Source organism: Oncorhynchus mykiss, chromosome 29 (genome assembly GCF_057628025.1).
Source record: "Oncorhynchus mykiss isolate SJ-2025 chromosome 29, ASM5762802v1, whole genome shotgun sequence".
NCBI lineage: Eukaryota > Metazoa > Chordata > Actinopteri > Salmoniformes > Salmonidae > Oncorhynchus > Oncorhynchus mykiss.
In genome coordinates this window covers 8,328,378-8,354,623 of record NC_143050.1, presented here as the reverse complement: position 1 = coordinate 8,354,623, position 26,246 = coordinate 8,328,378, and the positions used below count along the sequence as shown (strand labels likewise).

The following is a 26,246-nucleotide window of genomic DNA, read 5'->3' as shown; positions in this document are numbered from 1 at the left end:
GCCACATCTGCAGTCCTCATGCCTCCTTGCAGCATGCCTAAGACACGTTCACACAGATGAGCAGGGACCCTGGGCATCTTTCTTTTGGTGTTTTTCAGATAGAAAGGCCTCTTTAGTGTCCTAAGTTTTCATAACTGGGACCTTAGTTGCCTACCGTCTGTAAGCTGTTAGTGTCTTAATGACCGTTCTTTAATTGTTTATGGTTCATTGAACAAGCAGCATGGGAAACAGTGTTTCAACCCTTTACAATGAAGATCTGTGAAGTTATTTTTAGGAATTATCTTTGAAAGACAGGGTCCTGAAAAAGGGACATTTCTTTTTTTGCTGAGTTTATATGTCTAAAAAGCAATGCATTTTCCATTATTGACCAACCTCAGGAGGACTGTGTGTGTGTGTGTGTGTGTGTGTGTGTGTGTGTGTGTGTGTGTGTGTGTGTGTCGTCCAGTCAGACGCTGACAGAGGCTCTTGTCTGAGAGAGAAAGAGAGAGAAGGAGGGGGCTAGAGGGAGAGAGAGAAAGAGAGAGCAGAAAGAAAGGAGGGGAGAGAGAGAGAAAGGGGGGGAGAGAGAAAGATAGAGAGAGAGAGTGAGAGAGAAGGAGAGAGTATGCATTCTGCAATGAGAGCAGCAGGAAACTTCAAACCCCCTCACATCTGGCATTGACACAGAACAGACAGACAGAGCCTGTATGTATCCAGGATGACCTGAAACATCTGCCGTTCATACATTCACAGCGAGGAATAGAAGAACCACGGACATTACAGTTAGGTTATATACTAAAGCGTGAACCGAAAATAGAGTACATTTGTTATTTTAATACGGCTTTGCCCTGTATTCAGATCGCGCGCGCTCTCTCTCTCTCTCTCTCTCTCTCTTGGTGCAGCAAGGTGACGCAGCGCTCGAGCCAGCAGGGAACCAGGTGACGACTTTTGCCGCAGGCAGCCGGTGCGCAACCAGTTTAGACATTCACCACGGGAATAATACGGAATAACTGTTTTCGGTGTCGTTGTAGCCTATATGTGTGTGGAAACCGGGTCGCTTATTATTATTATTATTATTATGTGTCGTTGTTTAATATGACGACGAAACGTAAGTCTGCTAAGCTCCAGCTGCGCCGGTCGATCAGCGAGCAGCTGCGGGATTCCACGTCCAAGGCTTGGGATCTACTGTGGAGGAATGTCCGGGAGAGGCGCTTGGCAGGTCAGTCAGTAAGGGGTTCTCCGCATTGCTATTTTAACCTAACCTAACCTTAACCCAACAGGGCTGGAAGATACCGTTAGGCTACATTGAGTTCATCTCCGCGAAACCTATGTGAACCTAAACCTGGGTTGGAAGAATTAAGAAACCGTTACATTAATTTAACCTTGAGGCCGAATAACGGTATATAAAGTACTAAACGGTCGGCTGTGATTCATGACTATGGTCATCTCGGTGTGTGTGTGTGTATTCGAGGACAAGGGCTTGTAATTTCTCAGGTCATGGTTAACTGTAGTCATGACAATCTGTGGATAAATAGGGTCCGCTGTAGGTTATTATTTCTGTCTCACTGTAGTCGTGTGCCAGTGACTGATCATGCCTATATTAGTAGTCGAGTTAGGCCTAATATTATCGATCATATTTATACATTATATTTAAATGTCAACAGGCTGCAGGTTATTCATATTCAGGTCGTTTCCAAAATTCGCCAATGCACCAACTTTTTTAAGGGACGTCATTCGGTCTGTAGCTATATGCGCTGAGTGGGATGGTTACTGCGCAAAGCTGGGGTGTTTGTGTGTGTGACTGGGGTGTTTGTGTGTGTGACTGGGGTGTTTGTGTGTATGACTGGTGTGTTTGTGTGTGTGACTGGTGTGTTTGTGTTGCAGCTGTCTGCCCTACTCAGCGTAATGTAATTACAGATATGTCTGCCTCTTAAACAAATTAAACGCATAACATTCCTCCATTCACATCCCTAATCTCACACACACACACACACACACACACACACACACACACACACACACACACACACACACACACACACACACAGTCTTGTACAGCTAACCTTGTTGGGACACACAATTCAGTCCCATTCAAAATCCTATTTTCCCTAAACCTAACTCTAACCCGTAATCTTATCCTAACCTTAACCTTAACCTTAAAACTAAAACTAACCCTAGCTCCTGACCCTAACACTAATTCTAACCTGAACCCTAACCCTTAATGTAATTCTAAACTTAATTCTAACCCTAACACTAATTCTAACCTTAATTCTAACCCTAACACTAATTCTAACCTTAATTCTAACCCTAACACTAATTCTAACCTTAATTCTAACCCTAACACTAATCCTGACCTTAATTCTAACCCTAACACTAATCCTAACATTAATTATAACCCTAACATTAATTCTAACATTAATTCTAACCTGAACCCTAAACCCCCTAGAAACAGCATTTGACCTCATGACGACTAACAAAATGTCCCCAGTTGGTCAGAATTGTATTTGTTTACTATTCTAGTGGGGACTTCTGGTCAAACACGTACACACACCCAAACACACATACCACAACCACACACAACCACACACAGTTTAAAATAATTTAAAGTTTAAAATAAAATAATACATTTGATTTGTTTTCTTTCTAGCTGTGCTCCTGCAGTGGTTTTGGTGATGAGTGATTGATGATATTTAACAGTTCTTAGAGTGCTCTGCTGATTGGTTGATTGACTTTGGGGGAAGGAAGTAGGAAGGAAGGGGATGTTGTTGTGAGTTTTCAGTGAGAGTGAGAGTCGAGCATTCCTCTAAAGATATAGCAGAGTAGGGCTACCTCAAGGCCCCATCATGCTTCCCATCAGAAACAGTTCCTATTATGATGACATTTTGTGACATTTTTGTTCGTTGTGGCCTTCAGCAATGCTTTTTTTCTGCTGTTCGTTCACACACATTTTCTCTCTCTCTCTCTCTCTCTTTCTCTCTCTCTCTCTCTCTGTCTCTCTCTCTCTCTCTCTCTCTCTCTCTCCCTCTCTCTCTCTCTCTCTCTGTCTCTGTCTCTCTCTCTCTCTCTCTCGCTCTCTCTCTCTCTCTCTCTCTCTGTCTCTGTCTCTCTCTCTCTCTCTCTCTCTCTCTCGGCAAGCCAAAATTCGTAAACCGACGTGTACACCCCTTCGTCGCTTGATTGGTCAACAGTAAGGATTCTTCAATGAAGTGTTTGTTGTCATTCAATTATACGACTCGTTTTCACACACATTTTTCAAACTTGAGAAATACTGCACCAAACATCCTAGTTAGATATACAATTGTGTGACTAAGATCTCTTCGGAAAAAAAACGTACATTTTAATGACAGATTTCTTGAGTTATCTTAGATTCATTTGGACTATTTTGAGGAAGTGAATACTGGCTACGGCGTCTCATAATGGACAAACAGTGCTGTTGCATGCTTTTTTTTCAAAAGTTTCAAGCGAACGTCGAGGTTACTTGTTGGGTTCACCTTGCCCGAGTTAGCTAGGCGCTAGGCTAGCCGAGGAATGCGGAAGGCTTTACACTCAGCTAGACTCTGAGAATGGGCTTTTACAGCCAACCAGCCACTTTGACATGAGGGAACCTGTCCGTTATTGTTTTACATTGTAGGTGTGTTAGTCTATGTGAATATATGAACTACCCAGACCAGACGCTAGCTCACTACACAGCTCAGCTGTCTGCAACACACCAGACACTCCTCTCCTGTTGGTCTGGAAACAGTTATTTCCAGTTTAGGCAAGCTAACTCGCTCAAGCTAACCCGGGTAAGCTAACTCGGGCAAGGTAACTGAGGCAAGGTAACTGAGGGAAGGTAACTCAGGCAAGGTAACTGAGGGAAGGTAACTCAGGCAAGGTAACTGAGGCAAGGTAACTGAGGGAAGGTAACTCAGGCAAGGTAACTGAGGCAAGGTAACTGAGGCAAGGTAACTCAGGCAAGGTAACTGAGGCAAGGTAACTCAGGCAAGGTAACTGAGGCAAGGTAACTGAGGGAAGGTAACTCAGGCAAGGTAACTGAGGCAAGGTAACTCAGGCAAGGTAACTGAGGCAAGGTAACTCAGGCAAGGTAACTGAGGCAAGGTAACTCAGACAAGGTAACTGAGGCAAGGTAACTCGGACAAGGTAACCGAGGCAAGGTAACCGAGGCAAGGTAACTCGGACAAGGTAACTGAGGCAAGGTAACCGAGGCAAGGTAACTGAGGGAAGGTAACTCAGGCAAGGTAACTGAGGCAAGGTAACTGAGGCAAGGTAACTGAGGCAAGGCAACTGAGGCAAGGCAACTGAGGCAAGGTAACTGAGGCAAGGTAACCGAGGCAAGGTAACTGAGGGAAGGTAACTCAGGCAAGGTAACTGAGGGAAGGTAACTCAGGCAAGGTAACTGAGGCAAGGTAACTGAGGGAAGGTAACTGAGGCAAGGTAACTGAGGGAAGGTAACTGAGGCAAGGTAACTGAGGGAAGGTAACTGAGGCAAGGTAACTGAGGGAAGGTAACTGAGGGAAGGTAACTTAGGCAAAGCAACTGAGGCAAGGCAACTGAGGCAAGGCAACTGAGGCAAGGTAACTCAGACAAGGTAACTCAGACAAGGTAACTGAGAGAAGTTAACTAGGTAATTGAGGTCTGAAAATTACTGTTTGCCGTTGTGGGGTAGATTATATAGGTTGATGAATGAACAAATGAGTGAATTAATTATTGAATTAATTAATGAATGCATAATAAATGAATGTGTGAATGTGTAGTAGTGTCTCGATAGTGTTGTGGTGGCCTGGTGGCCAGTGTGTGTAAACTTTAGTAGATTATATCACTAAATAGGTTAATGAATGAATTAATAAATAAATTAAGGAATGTGTAGTAGTGTCTCGATAGTGTTGTGGTGGCCTGGTGGCCAGTGTGTGTAAACTGTAGTAGATTATATCGACTGGATTGGGTTGGAATCTAGAGGATTTTCGAGTAGGGGGAGGATGGGAGTGGATTTCTCCTCTTTGTGTGTGTTTGGGATTATATGACTTTAGTCTGTCTGTCTGTCTGTCTGTCTGTCTGTGTCTGTCTGACATCATCAGATGAAGGAGGAGAGGACTGTGATGCCAACGACATCCCACCTCTGGACAGAAGTTGCCTGTTGTCTGAGTTAACAGAATAGAATGTCTGGCTTCCATGTGTAGAACCTTTAGAAGAAGAACCTCAGTGTTTCGTGTTCTGTCTAAAGTCAGGGACTGTAGATCATACGGGGGTCACTGAGGTGATGTTATGAACCAGAGGATTCAGTTATCACATGGTCATCTTCATCATCATCATCATCATCATCCTCATCATCTATCTTCAACAGCATTAGGCTACTATGCTTTTTGTCATGGCAATACTGTCACGATGTGTTTACACTTGGTAATACTGTCACGATGTGTTTACGCTTGGTAATACTGTCACGATGTGTTTACGCTTGGTAATACTGTCACGATGTGTTTACGCTTGGTAATACTGTCACGATGTGTTTACACTTGGCAATACTGTCACGATGTGTTTACACTTGGTAATACTGTCACGATGTGTTTACGCTTGGTAATACTGTCACGATGTGTTTAAGCTTGGTAATACTGTCACGATGTGTTTACACTTGGTAATACTGTCACGATGTGTTTACGCTTGGTAATACTGTCACGATGTGTTTACGCTTGGTAATACTGTCACGATGTGTTTACGCTTGGTAATACTGTCACGATGTGTTTAAGCTTGGTAATACTGTCACGATGTGTTTACGCTTGGTAATACTGTCACGATGTGTTTACGCTTGGTAATACTGTCACGATGTGTTTACGCTTGGTAATACTGTCACGATGTGTTTACACTTGGTAATACTGTCACGATGTGTTTACACTTGGTAACACTGTCACAATGTGTTTAAGCTTGGTAATACTGTCACGATGTGTTTACACTTGGTAATACTGTCACGATGTGTTTACACTTGGTAATACTGTCACAATGTGTTTAAGCTTGGTAATACTGTCACGATGTGTTTACACTTGGTAATACTGTCACGATGTGTTTACACTTGGTAATACTGTCACGATGTGTTTACGCTTGGTAATACTGTCACGATGTGTTTACACTTGGTAATACTGTCACGATGTGTTTACACTTGGTAATACTGTCACGATGTGTTTACGCTTGGTAATACTGTCACGATGTGTTTACGCTTGGTAATACTGTCACAATGTGTTTACACTTGGTAATACTGTCATGATGTGTTTACACTTGGTAATACTGTCACAATGTGTTTACACTTGGTAATACTGTCACGATGTGTTTAAGCTTGGTAATACTGTCACAATGTGTTTAAGCTTGGTAATACTGTCACGATGTGTTTACACTTGGCGATATTGTCACAATGTGTGTCTACACATGTCTTTGTAATTGTAGTGCAGAGACCTGCTCACTCTCTGGGTCACATTAGCAGTACAGTGATTGAATGGAAGGAAGCCGCTCAGGGATTTCACCATGAGGCTAAGAGTGACTTTAAAACAGTTACAGAGTTTAATGGCTGTGATAGAAGAAAACTGAGGATGGATCAACAACATTGTTGTTACTCCACAATACTAAGCTAATTGACAGTGTGAAAAGAAGGAAGCGTGTACACAATGCAAATATTCCAAAATATGTTTTCAAGCATAGTGGTGGCTGCATCATGTTATGGGTATGCTTGTCATTGGCAAGGACAAGGGAGTTTTGTAGGATAAAAATAAACGTAATGGAGCTATCCACAGGCAAAATCCTAGAAGAAAACCTGGTTCAGTTTGCTTTCCACCAGACACTGAGAGATGAATTCACCTGTCAGCAGGACAATAACCTAAAACACAAGGCCAAATTTACACTTGCGTTACCTACCAAGAAGACAGTGAATGTCCCCACGTGGCCGAGTTACAGTTTTGACTTAAATCTGCTTGCAAATTGTCATGACGTTGGCCTGTTGGGTGAGGTTTATGATCCCCATAAATACCCCCCCCTTCCCATTTCTCTCTCTCTCTCTGACTCTTGAAAAAGCCCTTTGTTAACATAGAGAACCATATTTCGGTAATCCAACCAGTTGAAAATATGCGTTGGTACTTAATGAATATGATGTCAGATCAGTTGGTATCTGAGACATGATTACTGATGATAGGACAACATAAACTGTAACTTGGACAATCTACACATTCTAGTAATCAGATTCACATGGAATTGTTGTGCAATTTAATTGTTTAAATATGAAACTATTTGTGAAAATATTAAATATAATTGTAGCTTCTTAAATCAGAGAACGGTTTGTCATAGGGAAACTCTGCTCACTCAGAGGTCCAAGTGAACAGACATGGGTTATAAACTATGAAACACGCCTTTCTTTCACCACTTTTTAAACCCGTTGACGAAAATTCAACTTCCTGTTCCAAGGACGTGCAGACTTGCGGACCCACATTGAAAGGTCAAAGATCACCTACAGAACTAAGCCAACCTCAGCGTGAGCTCTGGTTGAACGACAAGAACCGAACGAAATTAGCATCGAATCTCAACGTTAAGGTGACGACCTACACGCCGGAAGGATGAATTTCGACTATACCAGCCAGAATATAGCATGAGCACATAGCATGGCAACTTGGTATGAACTCTGAACTCTTATTCACTAAAGAAGTGATACCTCCTAGCCGTTGCGTTAGCAACAGCAGCTGTATACGTGGGCTAGGAGAGGACGGACAGAGTATCTGTCCTACTACACGACGACGGTACTACCAAGTATCCGTTCTACCACCAGACATTCTTCAAAGGACAACCCGGCCTTCCATCTACGACCAACCAATCAAAGCACAGCTCAGAGTAAAAATGTATTGCATTTTCCTTTTCCAAATGGGCGGTTATTTAGAATGCTTAAGATTCTGTATTTACGATACAGTAGCTGCCTACCGCCCGATAGAGACACACCATCCTATGATGGTGTCACGTTGATAGTTACTGAGCTCTTCAGTAAGGCCACAAAATATTTTTGTTCCTCAGTCTTCCTGCTCTTTCACTCAAACCCAACCCCCTCTCTTTGTGTAACCAGCTGTCGTAGCTGTTCCGTCCACCAGGGACGTTTTCTTGATGACATGATTTGTAATCAATGTATGATCCATTCTGTGTATATGTAATTCTGTGTGATTATTTAGGTATTTAGTAAATAAATAATTAAACCAAATTTTGTATTGCTGATTCAACTTGTTAGCCAGGGTTCGTGAAGCAAAACAAGAATTTACAACTTTCAGATGAGACTAAACAAGGTGACGATTAAATATTGACTGCTATTGATGTAAAAGATTACCAGATCTTTAAGAGTTTATTCGGAAGATAACAGCTCTATAATCATTATTTCGTGGTGCCCCGACTTTCTAGTTAATTACATTTACCTGATTAGCTTAATCAGGTAATATTAATTATAGAGAAATTATTTTCTAGAATAGCATGTCATGTCACTTAATACGGCATAGCCAAAGACACGACAAAATCTATGACAAGACTTGAAAATGGTTGTCGAGCAATGATCAACAACCAATTTGACAGAGCTTGAAGAATTTTAAGAAGAATAATGGGCAAATGTTGCACAATCCAGGTGTGCAAAGCTCTTAGACTTACCCAGAAAGACTCACAGCTGTAATTGCTGCCAAAGGGGATTCTAACATGTATTGACTAACATGCATGGACTCTAACATGTATTGACTCACATGTATTGACTCTAACATGTATTGACTCTAACATGTATTGACTCTAACATGTATTGACTAACATGTATTGACTCTAACATGTATTGACTCTAACATGTATTGACTCTAACATGTATTGACTCTAACATGTATTGACTAACATGTATTGACTCTAACATGTATTGACTCTAACATGTATTGACTAACATGCATGGACTCTAACATGTATTGACTCTAACATGTATTGACTCTAACATGTATTGACTCTAACATGTATTGACTAACATACATGGACTCTAACATGTATTGACTCTAACATGTATTGACTAACATGTATTGACTCTAACATGTATTGACTCTAACATGTATTGACTAACATGCATGGACTCTAACATGTATTGACTAACATGCATGGACTCTAACATGTATTGACTCTAACATGTATTGACTCTAACATGTATTGACTCTAACATGTATTGACTCTAACATGTATTGACTCTAACATGTATTGACTCTAACATGTATTGACTAACATGTAATGATTCAGGGGTTTGAATACTTATTTACTCAAGATATGTTAGTGTTTTATTTTTCATAAATTCTTTAACAAATGTAAAAACAAATCTTCCACTTTCACATTACAGAGTATTTTGTGTAGATTTTTGAAAAAGATAAATCACCATTAAATCATGTTTTAATCCCACTGTAACACAACAAAATGTGGAAAAAAGTCAAGGGGTGTGAATACTTTCTGAAGGCCCTGTGGATATACAATACATGAACAAAAGTATGTGGACACCTGCTCGTCGAACATTCCAAAATCATGGGCATTAATATGGAGTTGGTCCCTCCCTTTGCTGCAATAACAGCCTCCACTCTTCTGGGAAGGCTTTCCACTAGATGTTGTAACATTGCTGTTATAACAGCCTCCACTCTTCTGGGAAGGCTTTCCACTAGATGTTGGAACATTGCTGCGGGGACTTGCTCCTATTCAGCCACAAGAGCATTAGTGAGATCGGGCACTGATGTTGGGTGATTAGGCCTGGCTCACAGTCGGCGTTCCAATTCATCCCAAAGGTGTTGGTTGGGTTGAGGTCAGGGCTCTGTGCAGGCCAGTTAAGTTCTTCCACACCGATCTCGACAAACCACTTCTGTATGGACATCGCTTTGTACACAGGGGGCATTGTCATGCTGAAACAGAAAAGGGCTTTCCCCAAAACTGTTGCCACAAAGTTGGAAACTCAGAATCTCCTGGCATCCGCCGAACCCAGATTCATCCGTCAGACTGCCAGATGGTGATTCATCACTCCAGAGAACGCGTTTACAGTGCTCCAGAGTCCAATGACGGCGATCTTTACACCACTCTTGGCGTTGCGCGTGGTGATTTTAAGCTGGTGTGCGGCTAATTCGGCCATGGAAAGCCATTTCATGAAGCTCCCGATGAACAGTTCTTGTGCTGAAGTTGCTTCCAGAGCTAGTTTTGAACTCGGTAGTGAGTGTTGCAACCGAGGACAGAGGCAGTTTTGAACTCGGTAGTGAGTGTTGTAACCGAGGACAGAGGCAGTTTTGAACTCGGTAGTGAGTGTTGCAACCGAGGACAGAGGCAGTTTGGAACTCGATTTGTACGCGCTACTTGCTTCAGCACTCGGCGGTCCCGTTGTGGCCTGCCACTTCGCGGGCTGAGCCGTTGTTGCTCCTAGACGTTTTCACAATAGCAGCACTTACAGTTGACCGGGGCAGCTCTAGCAGGGCAGAAATGTGATAATCTGACTTGTTGGAAAGGTTGCAGCCTATGATGGTGCCACGTTGAAAGTCACGGAGCTTTTCAGTAAGGCCATTCTACTGCCAATGTTTGTCTATGAAGATTGCATGGCTGTGTGCTCAATTTTATACGCCTGTCAGCAACAGGAGTGGCTGAAATAATAGAATCCACAAATTATTTGCATATATAGTGTATATAGTATATATAATGGTGTGTATAGACAGTAGTTATATAGGATGGTGTGTATAGACAGTAGTTATATAGGATGGTGTGTATAGACAGTATACACTCTCTCCAAGATCGCATAGCAGTTCAGACGTCTTTTGTCCTCGTCTTGTCATGTCCTGTATATATATATATATATTTACAACTTTTTTCACATACATTTTATTTTTATTTTCCATCAACTCATCTTCTAAACACTCTCCTGCAACCAGCCTCACCAATTTATATTTATAAAAAATTATTATTTACCTCAGATCTGTAATCCTCCAAGAAGCTAGCCAGAAACTCCAAGAAGCTAGCCAGAAACTAGCCAGAAGCTAGCCAGGAGCTAGCCCAGAAGCTAATCCAGAAGCTAATCAGAAGCTAGTTAGCTTCTTTACTGGCAAATCGTTAGTATTCAGCTAACCACGGTTTGTGGTCATCAGCTATCCTTTAGCTCGAAAATCTATCGCCAGTTTTGTACGGCGCAGCGCGGCTCGGAACGGAACATACCGGACCAATTTTTCTCTCCATGTCCCTGGATTTCAACTGCTCTCTGGACATTCATACCCGGATCTCACAGCTAGCTAGCTGCTATCAGTGTGACAGTCGGCTTTCGTCGATTCCGGAGCAAACATCGATTGTTCCGGTGCTAGCCAGCTCCGTCAATCACTCCTGAGTTCCATCATTCACTCCTGGGCTGCAGTCACCTATCCGGACCCGTTTCACTGCCTACGCGGAGCCCCACCGGGCCTTCACAACTGGACTGCCGACGTTATCTACCTGAAGGAGATCCGGCTGGCTCCTCTGTCGCGACGTTACCTGAACGCCCATCTGCGGCCCGCTAACCGTTAGCTGTCTTACCGGCTGCTATCTGAATAGACAATCGGACAATTTATTTATTTTTATTATTATTATGTTTTCTTCTCGGGCCTCTATAACTATATCTATTGTTCTTATTTTTGTTGTTGTTGTGTGATTTGGATTAATCCCCTCTACCTCACGGAACCCCACTAATCTACTGACCGAACGCAAGAGGTGGCTAACAACAGACTCCATCCTATGCTAGCTTGCTACCGGTTGGCTCGGCTAGCTGTCTAAATCGCCGTGACCCTCAACCAACCTCTCCACTCACTGGACCCTTTTGATCACTCGACTAAGCATGCCTCTCCTTAATGTCAATATGTCTTGTCCATTGCTGTTCTGGTTAGTGTTTATTGGCTTATTTCACTGTAGAGCCTCTAGTCCTGCTCACTATACCTTATCCAACCTATTAGTTCCACCACCCACACATGCAATGACATCTCCTGGTTTCAATGATGTTTCTAGAGACAATATCTCTCTCTTCATCACTCAATACCTAGGTTTACCTCCACTGTATTCACATCCTACCTTACATTTGTCTGTACATTATACCTTGATGCTATTTTATCGCCCCCAGAAACCTCCTTTTACTCTCTGTTCCAGACGTTCTAGACGACCAATTCTTATTGCTTTTAGTCGCACCCTTATTCTACTCCTCCTATCTTCCTCTGGCGATGTAGAGGTGAATCCAGGCCCTGCAGTGCGTAGCTCCACTCCTATTCCCCAGGCGCTCTTTTTTGACGACTTCTGTAACCGTAATAGCCTTGGTTTCATGCATGTTAACATTAGAAGCCTCCTCCCTAAGTTTGTTCTATTCACTGCTTTAGCACACTCTGCCAACCCGGATGTTCTAGCTGTGTCTGAATCCTGGCTTAGGAAGACCACCAAAAATTCAGACATTTTAATTCCAAACTACAACATTTTCAGACAAGATAGAACTGCCAAAGGGGGCGGTGTTGCAATCTACTGCAAAGATAGCCTGCAGAGTTCTGTCCTACTATCCAGGTCTGTACCCAAACAATTTGAACTTCTACTTTTAAAAATCCACCTCTCTAAAAACAAGTCTCTCACTGTTGCCGCCTGCTATAGACCACCCTCTGCCCCCAGCTGTGCTCTGGACACCATATGTGAACTGATTGCCCCCCATCTATCTTCAGAGCTCGTGCTGCTAGGCGACCTAAACTGGAACATGCTTAACACCCCAGCCATCCTACAATCTAAACTTGATGCCCTCAATCTCACACAAATTATCAATGAACCTACCAGGTACCTCCCCAAAGCCTTAAACATGGGCACCCTCATAGATATCATCCTAACCAACTTCCCCTCTAAATACACCTCTGCTGTCTTCAACCAAGATCTCAGCGATCACTGCCTCATTGCCTGCATCCGTAATGGGTCAGCGGTCAAACGACCTCCTCTCATCACTGTAAAACGCTCCCTGAAACACTTCAGCGAGCAGGCCTTTCTAATCGACCTGGCCGGGGTATCCTGGAAGGATATTGACCTCATCCCGTCAGTAGAGGATGCCTGGATATTTTTTTTAAATGCCTTCCTAACCATCTTAAATAAACATGCCCCATTCAAGAAATTTAGAACCAGGAACAGATATAGCCCTTGGTTCTCCCCAGACCTGACTGCCCTTAACCAACACAAAAACATCCTATGGCGTTCTGCATTAGCATCGAACAACCCCCGTGATATGCAGCTGTTCAGGGAAGCTAGAAACCATTATACACAGGCAGTTAGAAAAGCCAAGGCTAGCTTTTTCAAGCAGAAATTTGCTTCTTGCAACACTAACTCAAAAAAGTTCTGGGACACTGTAAAGTCCATGGAGAATAAGAACACCTCCTCCCAGCTGCCCACTGCACTGAAGATAGGAAACACTGTCACCACTGATAAATCCACCATAATTGAAAATTTCAATAAGCATTTTTCTACTGCTGGCCATGCTTTCCACCTGGCTACTCCTACCCCTGTCAACAGCACTGCACCCCCAACAGCAACTCGCCCAAGCCTTCCCCATTTCTCCTTCTCCCAAATCCATTCAGCTGATGTTCTGAAAGAGCTGCAAAATCTGGACCCCTACAAATCAGCCGGGCTAGACAATCTGGACCCTTTCTTTCTAAAATGATCTGCCGAAATTGTTGCCACCCCTATTACTAGCCTGTTCAACCTCTCTTTCGTGTCGTCTGAGATTCCCAAAGATTGGAAAGCAGCTGCGGTCATCCCCCTCTTCAAAGGGGGGGACACTCTTGACCCAAACTGCTACAGACCTATATCTATCCTACCATGCCTTTCTAAGGTCTTCGAAAGCCAAGTCAACAAACAGATTACCAACCATTTTGAATCTCACCATACCTTCTCTGCTATGCATTCTGGTTTCAGAGCTGGTCATGGGTGCACCTCAGCCACGCTCAAGGTCCTAAACGATATCTTAACCGCCATCGATAAGAAACATTACTGTGCAGCCGTATTCATTGATCTGGCCAAGGCTTTCGACTCTGTCAATCACCACATCCTCATCGGCAGACTCAACAGCCTTGGTTTCTCAAATGATTGCCTCGCCTGGTTCACCAACTACTTCTCTGATAGAGTTCAGTGTGTCAAATCGGAGGGTCTGTTGTCCGGACCTCTGGCAGTCTCTATGGGGGTGCCACAGGGTTCAATTATTGGACCAACTCTCTTCTCTGTATACATCAATGAGGTCGCTCTTGCTGCTGGTGAGTCTCTGATCCACCTCTACGCAGACGACACCATTCTGTATACTTCCGGCCCTTCTTTGGACACTCCAGGCAAGCTTCAATGCCATACAACTCTCCTTCCGTGGCCTCCAATTGCTCTTAAATACAAGTAAAACTAAATGCATGCTCTTCAACCGATCGCTACCTGCACCTACCCGCCTGTCCAACATCACTACTCTGGACGGCTCTGACTTAGAATACGTGGACAACTACAAATACTTAGGTGTCTGGTTAGACTGTAAACTCTCCTTCCAGACCCATATCAAACATCTCCAATCCAAAGTTAAATCTAGAATTGGCTTCCTATTTCGCAACAAAGCATCCTTCACTCATGCTGCCAAACATACCCTTGTAAAACTGACCATCCTACCAATCCTCGACTTTGGCGATGTAATTTACAAAATAGCCTCCAATACCCTACTCAACAAATTGGATGCAGTCTATCACAGTGGAATCCGTTTTGTCACCAAAGCCCCATATACTACCCACCATTGCGACCTGTACGCTCTCGTTGGCTGGCCCTCGCTTCATACTCGTCGCCAAACCCACTGGCTCCATGTCATCTACAAGACCCTGCTAGGTAAAGTCCCCCCTTATCTCAGCTCGCTGGTCACCATAGCATCTCCCACCTGTAGCACACGCTCCAGCAGGTATATCTCTCTAGTCACCCCCAAAACCAATTCTTTCTTTAGCCGCCTCTCTTTCCAGTTCTCTGCTGCCAATGACTGGAACGAACTACAAAAATCTCTGAAACTGGAAACACTTATCTCCCTCACTAGCTTTAAGCACCAACTGTCAGAGCAGCTCACAGATTACTGCACCTGTACATAGCCCACCTATAATTTAGCCCTATCAACTACCTCTTTCCCAACTGTATTTAATTTATTTATTTATTTTGCTCCTTTGCACCCCATTATTTTTATTTCTACTTTGCACATTCTTCCATTGCAAAACTACCATTCCAGTGTTTTACTTGCTATATTGTATTTACCTTGCCACCAAGGCCTTTTTTGCCTTTACCTCCCTTCTCACCTCATTTGCTCACATTGTATATAGACTTGTTTATACTTTATTATTGACTGTATGTTTGTTTTACTCCATGTGTAACTCTGTGTTGTTGTATCTGTCGAACTGCTTTGCTTTATCTTGGCCAGGTCGCAATTGTAAATGAGAACTTGTTCTCAACTTGCCTACCTGGTTAAATAAAGGTAAAATAAAATAAATAAATAAATAGACAGTAGTTATATAGGATGGTGTGTATAGACAGTATAGACAGTAGTTATATAGGATGGTGTGTATAGACAGTAGTTATATAGGATGGTGTGTATAGACAGTAGTTATATAGGATGGTGTGTATAGACAGTATAGACAGTAGTTATATAGGATGGTGTGTATAGACAGTAGTTATATAGGATGGTGTGTATAGACAGTAGTTATATAGGATGGTGTGTATAGACAGTAGTTATATAGGATGGTGTGTATAGACAGTATAGACAGTAGTTATATAGGATGGTGTGTATAGACAGTAGTTATATAGGATGGTGTGTATAGACAGTAGTTATATAGGATGGTGTGTATAGACAGTAGTTATATAGGATGGTGGGTATAGACAGTAGTTATATAGGATGGTGTGTATAGACAGTAGTTATATAGGATGGTGGGTATAGACAGTAGTTATACAGGATGGTGTGTATAGACAGTAGTTATAATAGGATGGTGTTTATAGACAGTAGTTATATAGGATGGTGTGTATAGACAGTATAGACAGTAGTTATATAGGATGGTGTGTATAGACAGTAGTTATAATAGGATGGTGTGTATAGACAGTAGTTATATAGGATGGTGTGTATAGACAGTAGTTATACAGGATGGTGTTTATAGACAGTAGTTATACAGGATGGTGTGTATAGACAGTATAGACAGTAGTTATATAGGATGGTGTGTATAGACAGTAGTTATATAGGATGGTGTGTATAGACAGTAGTTATATAGGATGGTGTGTATAGACAGTAGTTATATAGGATGGTGTGTATAGACAGTAGTTATAGAGGATGGTGTGTATAGACAGTAGTTATATAGGATGGTGTGTATAGACAGTAGTTATAGAGGATAGTGTGTATAGACAGTATAGACAGTAGTTATATAGGATGGTGTGTATAGACAGTAGTTATATAGGATGGTGTGTATAGACAGTAGTTATATAGGATGGTGTGTATAGACAGTAGTTATACAGGATGGTGTGTATAGACAGTAGTTATAATAGGATGGTGTTTATAGACAGTAGTTATATAGGATGGTGTGTATAGACAGTATAGACAGTAGTTATATAGGATGGTGTGTATAGACAGTAGTTATATAGGATGGTGTGTATAGACAGTAGTTATATAGGATGGTGTGTATAGATAGTAGTTATATATAATGTTCAATGACTCTATGTACATGGGGCAGCAGCCTCTAAGGTGCTCTACCAGATGGTGTCTGGACAGTGTTTAAGGTTCAGGGCATGGTACTGTAGTATTTACTGTAGTATTTACAGTTAACTATATTACAAATACTGTAGTAAAATAACTGTAGTATATACTATAGTAATTAAGGTTGTGTTTTACTGATTGTAGGATACTGTAGTATTTACCAGGGGTTGGAACCGTTTCAGGGAACAGAACTGAAGATGAAAAAAACCCGGAAAATAACAACATTTGTCAAGGAACAGAATCTGAATTGGGAACGAAAGTGATCCACACTGTTCCGGAACAGAACGGTTATTTTAAAAGCAAGAAAACTGTTTAATAACTCACACACAAGCTTGTTAGCTAGTCCAACGTTAAGCCAACTCTATGAAGTTCAAAGACATTCAAAGGTCCTCCGTAGAAGCCGCTCCACCGTAGGTATAATCATGTGGTCCTAATTCAGATAATGCACGTCACGACAACAAGATGCTCAGCGCATTCAAACCAAATCTCCTCCTACATACGGTCTCTCCCCACCCGCAAAATTTCAGTTGCATCTCGCGCCCTACACTTGTCTTTCCGTCATGTAAACAATTCAGTGAACGATAGCTTGCTCCCTCCATCGCAAGCTGCTCTACCCGCAGTAATGTAATGTCGAGCTAAATGTAAAAACAATATGTTTTCAGAGGTTTAAAAAAATAACGACAAACTATTTCTGAACAGTGGAATAGAACAAAACAAAAAGGATGGTTCTCTTCAGAACTTAACGATTGGAGAAGAAAAATGTGGTTCCACCCCCTGGTATTTACTGGTTCCACCCCCTGGTATTTACTGGTTCCACCCCCTGGTATTTACTGGTTCCACCCCCTGGTATTTACTGGTTCTACCCCCTGGTATTTACTGGTTCCACCCCCTGGTATTTACTGGTTCCAACCCCTGGTATTTACTGGTTCCACCCCCTGGTATTTACTGGTTCCACCCCCTGGCATTTACTGGTTCTACCCCCTGGTATTTACTGGTTCCACCCCCTGGTATTTACTGGTTCCACCCCCTGGTATTTACAGGTTCCAACCCCTGGTATTTACTGGTTCCAACCCCTGGTATTTACTGTAGCGTTTTAGTTGTAATATCTGTGACGTAGAAGTGGAGCTTTTCTCCTTCAGGAACCTACTGGATAAATACTCAAATATAGCAAGCAGGCAGGCAGACAGGCAGGCAGGCAGGCAGGCGGGCAGGCGGGCGGGCAGGCGGGCGGTCGGCCGGGCAGGCAGGCGGGCAGGCGGGCGGGCAGGCGGGCAGGCAGGCGGGCGGGCAGGCAGGCAGGCGGGCCAGGCAGGCAGGCAGGCGGCCAGGCAGGCAGGCGGGCAGGCAGGCAGGCAGGCGGGCAGGCGGGCGGGCAGGCAGTCTGAACAGATTGTTCAGCACTTATGCTCTGTTCTATAGCCTGTAGAGAACACAGTAACCTCTATACTTGGTATGTAGGTTTCACTTATAGGTGGCAGAAATTGGTATATGGGGGAGGGGAATGGGCAGGGTATATGCTAATTAAATACTGTAGTATTTACTATAGTTAAAAAATATGTTGTGTTTTTGCGGACATTACTGTAGTATTTAATACAGTGTGTTCTTTGCGGATAATACTGTAGTATTTACTAGTATTCAACAGTATACTACTACAACATGATCGAAGGATACACACACACACACACACACACACACACACACACACACACACACACCCTCATGCTACACACATCACAATTGTTGCTACCAGACTATTATTTACTATTGTTAATAATGCAAAATTGACCCACCTCCCCCCAACCCCCCCCCCCCCCCCTTTCCTGATACATGTGTAAATATAATAAAGATGTGTAAATATAATAAACATGTGTAAATATTGAACTATAAATGGTGTCTTCCTGTATTATACTGATGCTACAATGTGTATTCTATTCTACTGAGCCATTTACTTTATGTTCGTAGTCTTGTCCTTCATTAGTTCTTATTGTTGTTGCATTGTCCAGAAGGAACATGCCAGTGAGCATTTCATTGGACGATGTATATTATGTGTATCCTCTACATACGACTAATAAAACTTGTACTCAACGTGGCCTAATTGCCACCAGAGGGCAGACAATGGTACCCAGTCTCACATCAGTCTCGCATCTGTCTCTCACGAACGAAAGAGATTGTTGGCTGAATTCCTAGAGGTACTGGACTTGGTTTATGTAGGTTTTGAGGTACCCAGACACACACACACACACACACACACACACACACACACACACACACACACACACACACTGCTGAGTGGCGTGTGTGTGACCTGAGACTGACTTTGCTCTGACCTACTTTCATATGCAATTCCCCCTGTCTTTCTCTCTCCCTCTATCCTCCCACTGTCCTCCCACTGTTCTTCTCTCTCCCTCTATCCTCCCACTGTCCTCCCACTGTTCTTCTCTCTCCCTCTATCCTCCCACTATCCTCCCCCTGTCCTTCTCTGTCCCTCTATCCTCCCCCTGTTCTTCTCTCTCTCTTCTCTCTCCCTCTATCCTCCCCCTGTCCTTCTCTGTCCCTCTATCCTCCCCTGTCCTTCTCTCTCCCTCTATCCTCCCCCTGTCCTTCTCTCTCCCTCTATCCTCCCCCTGTTCTTCTCTCTCCCTCTATCCTCCCCCTGTTCTTCTCTCTCCCTCTATCCTCCCCCTGTTGTTCTCTCTCCCTCTATCCTCCCCCTGTCCTTCTCTCTCCCTCTATCCTCCCTCTGTCCTTCTCTCTCCCCTCCTCCCCCTGTCCTTCTCTCTCCCTCTATCCTCCCCCTGTCCTTCTCTCTCCCCTCCTCTCCCTGTCCTTCTCTCTCCCCTCCTCCCCCTGTCCTTCTCTCTCCCTCTATCCTCCCCCTGTCCTTCTCTCTCCCCTCCTCCCCTGTCCTTCTCTGTCCCCTCCTCCCCTGTCCTTCTCTGTCCCTCTATCCTCCCCCTGTCCTTCTTTCTTCCCCCTGTCCTTCTCTCGCTCTCCCTTCTTCCTCCCTCTCTCCTCCCTCTCTCCTTCCCCACAGTAGAGGTAAGATTAGTTGAGGTGACTTCCCCTGCCCTCCCTCCCTCCCTCCCTCCCTCCCTCCCTCCCTCCCTCCCTCCCTCCCTCCCTCCCTCCCTCCCTCCCTCCCTCCCTCCCTATACCTCACAGGCCAAGCTGGATCGAAGAGCCCCCCTCCTCCTCCCCTTCATTCCTTACATAGGCATAGGCAGAGGGTACTCCCCCTCTCTCAAAGGCAATAGTTGTCCACCCAATCAAAGGATCAGATAATTCATCTAATTCTCTCTCTCTCTCTCTCTCTCTCTCTCTCTCTCTCTCTCTCTCTCTCTCTCTCTCTCTCTCTCTCTCTCTCTCTCTCTCTCTCTCTCTCTCTCTCTCTCTCTCTCTCTCTCTCTCTCTCTCTCTCTCTCTCACATTTCAGTTTCAATTTAATGGGCTTTATTGGCATGGGAAACATATGTTAACATTGCCTAAGCAAGTGAAATAGATCATTAACAAAGGTGAAATAAACAATACAATGGTGTGTGTTCTTCACTGGTTGCCCTTTTCTCGTGGCAACAGGTCACACATCTTGCTGCTGTGATGGCACACTGTGGAATTTCACCCAGTAGATATGGGAGTTTATCAAAATGGGGTTTGTTTTCAAATTCTTGGTGGGTCTGTGTAACCTGAGGGAAATATGTCTCTCTAATATGGTCATACATTGGGCAGGAGGTTAGGAAGTGCAGCTCAGTTTCCACCTCATTTTGTGGGCAGTGAGCACATAGCCTGTCTTCTCTTGAGAGCCAGGTCTGCCTACGGCGGCCTTTCTCAATAGCAAGGCAATGCTCACTGAGTCTGTACATAGTCAAAGCTTTCCTTAATTCTGGGTCAGTCACGGTGGTCAGGTATTCTGCCGCTGTGTACTCTCTGTGTAGGGCCAAATTTGTTAATTCTTTCCAATGTGTCAAGTAATTATCTTTTTGTTTTCTCATGATGTGGTTGGGTCTAATTGTGCTGCTGTCCTGGGGCTCTGTAGGGTGTGTTTGTGTTTGTGAACAGAGCCTCAGGACCAGCTTGCTTAGGGGACTCTTCTCCAGGTTCATCTCTCTGTAGGTGATGGCTTTGTTATGGAAGGTTTGGGAATCGCTTCCTTTTAGGTGGTTGTAGAATTTAACGGCTCTTGATAATTAGCGGGTTATTTAGTTAGCCTAATTATTTGGTGATTCTGCATGCGGAATCTCAATTTGGTTTGTCCCATTTTGTGAATTCTTGGTTGGTGAGCGGATCCCAGACCTCACAACCATGAAGGGCAATGGGTTCTACAACTGAGTATTTTTAGCCAGTATTTTTAGCCAGATCCTAATTGGTAGGTCGAATTTTATGTTCCTTTTGACGGCATAGAAGGCCCTCTTGCCTTGTCTCTCAGATCGTTCACAGCTTTGTGGAAGTTACCTGTGGCCCTGATGTTTAGGCCGAAGTATGTATAGTTTTTTGTGTGCTCTAGGGCAACAGTGTCTAGATGGAATTTGTATTTGTGGTCCTGGTGACTGGACCTTGTTTGGAACCCCATTATTTTGGTCTTACTGAGATTTACTGTCAGGGCCCAGGTCTGTCAGGACCCAGGTCTGTGGAAATAAATGTGTGTTTTTTGCCAATTTGAACTGCAAACCAGTTGTTTGTGTACATGGATAATAATGTTTTATGTTTTTCCTCTAACACCACTTTCCATCAATTTGTATAGCAGACCCTCTTGCTCTGTCTTTCTCTCTAGTTTCTGCCTCTTTCTTTTTTTTTCTCTCCCTTCTACTCTCACTCTCCCCTCTCCCTCTCTCTCTCTTGCTCTCCCTCTCTCTCTCTCTCTCTCTCTCTCCTATCTCTCCCCTGTCTCTCTCTCTCTCTCCTCTGTCTCTCTCTCTCTCTCTCTCTCTCTCTCTCTCTCTCTCTCTCTCTCTCTCTCCTATCTCTCCCCTGTCTCTCTCTCTCTCTCTCTCTCCTATGTCTCTCTCTCTCTCTCTCTGTCTCTCTCTCTCCCCCTCTCTCTCTCTCTCTTTATCTCTGTCTCCCTCTCTCTCTCTCTCTGTCTCTCAACCTTTCTTAAGCTAGTGTTTTTTCCAGCTTTTCCTTCCCCTCTGGAAGGTCTTTAGGATGATGTTTTTTCCAGCAGGCCCATCCCCTGTTCCTCATATTATTATATCACACACACACACACACACACACACACACACACACACACACACACACACACACACACACACACACACACACACACACACACACACACACACACACACACACACACACACACACACACACACACACACACACACACACTCCCTTGTAATACCATACAGTAGTAAAGTAGAGATTTTGGGCTCAGGTTCAGGCAGCTGGGCAGTGTTCCCAAATCTCTCCTGCCATTGGCTGTTACACATTGGCTGTGAGTAGAGGAAGGAGGAAATGGTAAGAACGAGGAAGGTTTGATAAGAGTTGCCTCTGAGGAGAACTCTGTGTGTGTGTTTGCTGAGTGTCAGGTGGAACAAAGTGGTGTGTGTGGGTGTGGGTGTGGGTGTGTGTGTGTGTGTGTGTGTGTGTGTGTGTGTGTGTGTGTGTGTGTGTGTGTGTGTGTGTGTGTGTGTGGGGGGGGGGGTTATAAGAGGTATCAAGGAACATTCAATGTGTTAAGTTTAATGTGAGAGAGAGAGAGAGAGAGAGAGAGAGAGAGAGAGAGAGAGAGAGAGAGAGAGAGAGAGAGAGAGAGATGAAGACAGAGTGTTAGACAGAGTGAGGGTCTGCTATATACTGGTGGTTGTGTGTTACAGAGAGATGAAGTCATTTGGGTTCCTCTCGGTCTGTCAGGACATCATGTGGTGAGTGGGAGACAGATCCACTGACAGGAAGATAGAGATACAGGGATAGATAGACGTATAGAGATACAGAGATAGACTGTATACATACATAATATTACACTTGCAATGTATTTATTCTTTTGGAACTTTTTTAATGTTCACTGTTCAGTTTTATTGTTTATTTCACTTTTATATATTATCTAACCTCACTTGCTTTGGCAATGTTAACATATGTTTCCCATGCCAATAAAGCCCTTGAATTGAACTTGAATTGATAGATGTATAGAGACACAGAGATAGATTGATAGATAGAGATACTAACAGAGAAAGGATCAGAGAGAGGGAGATTTGTTTTGATTTTACACTGGTTGTTTAATGTCAGTGCATTTTCATGGTGTTGTACTTTAGCAACATTTAGCCTGTCTATAGTGCTGTCTATAGTGCTGTCTATAGTGCTGTCTATAGTGCTGTCTATAGTGCTGTCTATAGTGTTGTCTATAGTGCTGTCTATAGTGCTGTCTATAGTGTTGTCTATAGTGTTGTCTATAGTGCTGTCTATAGTGTTGTCTATAGTGCTGTCTATAGTGCTGTCTATAGTGTTGTCTATAGTGCTGTCTATAGTGCTGTCTATAGTGCTGTCTATAGTGCTGTCTATAGTGTTGTCTATAGTGCTGTCTATAGTGCTGTCTATAGTGTTGTCTATAGTGTTGTCTATAGTGCTGTCTATAGTGCTGTCTATAGTGTTGTCTATAGTGTTGTCTATAGTGCTGTCTATAGTGCTGTCTATAGTGCTGTCTATAGTGTTGTCTATAGTGCTGTCTATAGTGCTGTCTATAGTGTTGTCTATAGTGTTGTCTATAGTGCTGTCTATAGTGCTGTCTATAGTGTTGTCTATAGTGTTGTCTATAGTGCTGTCTATAGTGCTGTCTATAGTGCTGTCTATAGTGTTGTCTATAGTGTTGTCTATAGTGTTGTCTATAGTGTTGTCTATAGTGCTGTCTATGGTGCTGTCTATAGTGCTGTCTATAGTGTTGTCTATAGTGCTGTCTATAGTGCTGTCTATAGTGTTGTCTATAGTGCTGTCTATAGTGTTGTCTATAGTGCTGTCTATAGTGCTGTCTATAGTGCTGTCTATAGTGCTGTCTATAGTGTTGTCTATAGTGTTGTCTATAGTACTGTCTATAGTGTTGTCTATAGTGCTGTCTATAGTGCTGTCTATAGTGCTGTCTATAGTGCTGTCTATAGTGCTGTCTATAGTGTTGTCTATAGTGCTGTCTATAGTGCTGTCTATAGTGCTGTCTATAGTGCTGTCTATAGTGTTGTCTATAGTGCTGTCTATAGTGCTGTCTATAGTGTTGTCTATAGTGCTGTCTATAGTGCTGTCTATAGTGCTGTCTATAGTGCTGTCTATAGTGCTGTCTATAGTGCTGTCTATAGTGTTGTCTATAGTGTTGTCTATAGTGTTGTCTATAGTGTTGTCTATAGTGCTGTCTATAGTGCTGTCTATAGTGCTGTCTATAGTGTTGTCTATAGTGTTGTCTATAGTGTTGTCTATAGTGCTGTCTATAGTGCTGTCTATAGTGTTGTCTATAGTGCTGTCTATAGTGCTGTCTATAGTGTTGTCTATAGTGTTGTCTATAGTGCTGTCTATAGTGTTGTCTATAGTGTTGTCTATAGTGTTGTCTATAGTGCTGTCTATAGTGCTGTCTATAGTGCTGTCTATAGTGCTGTCTATAGTGTTGTCTATAGTGCTGTCTATAGTGCTGTCTATAGTGCTGTCTATAGTGTTGTCTATAGTGCTGTCTATAGTGCTGTCTATAGTGTTGTCTATAGTGCTGTCTATAGTGCTGTCTATAGTGCTGTCTATAGTGCTGTCTATAGTGCTGTCTATAGTGCTTGGATTGTTATCGGTAGAGTCATCATATCTGTAGAGCGTATATTATTATATATTGGAGACGGTGTGATCAGTGACAGTGGGAAGGGCATAGAGATGGACAGAGACAGAGAGAGTGGTAGAGGTGATAGAGACAGAGACAGGGAGATGGACAGAGACAGGGAGATGGACAGAGACAGAGACAGAGACAGGGAGATGGACAGAGACAGAGGCAGGGAGATGGACAGAGACAGAGACAGGGAGATGGACAGAGACAGAGACAGAGACAGGGAGATGGACAGAGACAGAGGCAGGGAGATGGACAGAGACAGAGACAGGGAGATGGACAGAGACAGGGAGATGGACAGAGACAGAGACAGGGAGATGGACAGAGACAGAGACAGGGAGAAAGACATTAACAGAGACAGGGAGATGGACAGAGTCAGAGACAGGGAGATGGACAGAGACAGAGACAGGGAGATGGACAGAGACAGGGAGATGGACAGAGACAGAGACAGGGAGATGGACAGAGACAGAGACAGGGAGATGGACAGAGACAGGGAGATGGACAGAGACAGAGACAGGGAGATGGACAGAGACAGGGAGAAAGACATTAACAGAGACAGGGAGATGGACAGAGACAGAGACAGGGCAATGGACAGAGACAGGGAGCGTGAGATGGACAGAGACAGAGACAGGGAGAAAGACATTAACAGAGACAGAGAGATGGACAGAGACAGAGACAGAGACAGGGAGAAAGACATTAACAGAGACAGAGAGATGGACAGAGACATAGACAGGGAGATGGACAGAGACAGGGAGAGTGAGGAGAGAGACAGAGACAGGGAGAGGGAGATAGACTGGGAGAGTGAGGAGAGAGACAGAGACAGGGAGAAGGAGAGAGACAGGGAGAGGGAGAGGGAGGAGAGAGACAGAGACAGGGAGAGTGAGGAGAGAGACAGAGACAGGGAGAGTGAGGAGAGTGAGAGGGACAGGGACAGGGAGGAGAGAGACAGAGACAGGGAGAGGGAGAGAGACAGGGAGAGGGAGAGAGACAGGGAGAGGGACAGAGACAGGGACAGGGAGAGAGACAGGGACAGGGAGGAGAGAGACAGGGACAGGGAGGAGAGAGACAGGGAGAGGGAGGAGAGAGACAGGGAGAGGGAGAGAGACAGGGAGGAGAGAGACAGAGACAGGGAGAGCGAGAAGGGGGACAGAGAGAGAGAGAGGGACAGGGAGAGGGATAGGGAGGAGCGAAACAGAGACATGGAGAGGGAGAAGGGGGACAGAGACAGGGAGAGGGACAGGGAGCGGGACAGGGAGGAGAGAAACAGAGACAGGGAGAGGGACAGGAAGGAGAGAGACATAGACATGGAGAGGGAGAGGACAACTGATCATGACAGTGGCGGAGAAAGTGGTAGTGGTAGTGAAAGGGCGTGTCTGGAGTTCATGACCCCTGATGGACAGGACATCTACCTGAGGCTTGGCCACTCCCCCCGACGACGCTCCGCCCTCCGTCTCACACGCATCATTGTTCGCCATCAGCTCCTCACCCGGCTCACTCAAGGTGGGGAACATGCTTATGACAGTCTTACGATGCATTATAACTGCATTAATGTGTTATACACATAAATAAGGGGTTACTACTGAAAGTGATGTAGTCTACCTCTGTCAGTGTCCTTGGTGTTACTACTGAAAGTGTTGTAGTCTGCCTCTGTCAGTGTCCTTGGTGTTAATGAAAGTGTTGTAGTCTACCTCTGTCAGTGTCCTTGGTGTTACTACTGAAAGTGTT

The 26,246-nt window shown here is 43.9% G+C and overlaps 1 protein-coding gene across 4 annotated transcripts in view; it reads left to right on the top strand.

Moving 5' to 3' along the window:
* The window catches only part of stard13a (StAR-related lipid transfer (START) domain containing 13a), a 175,218-nt gene that overhangs the window by 77,518 nt on the left and 71,454 nt on the right, over window positions 1-26,246 (top strand). Inside the window, exon 1 of one of the 4 annotated variants that reach the window (XM_090226454.1) lies at window positions 555-1,198. The exons of 1 other annotated variant lie outside the window; for it this stretch is intronic. In XM_090226454.1, the coding sequence (XP_090082580.1) occupies window positions 1,075-1,198 (124 nt within the window). In that variant the 5' untranslated portion in view covers window positions 555-1,074. Of the gene's footprint in view, window positions 1-554; window positions 1,199-22,464; window positions 22,603-24,519; window positions 26,022-26,246 lie in introns of those variants that run through there. 2 more of the 4 variants (XM_090226455.1, XM_090226457.1) reach the window with 2 other exon arrangements.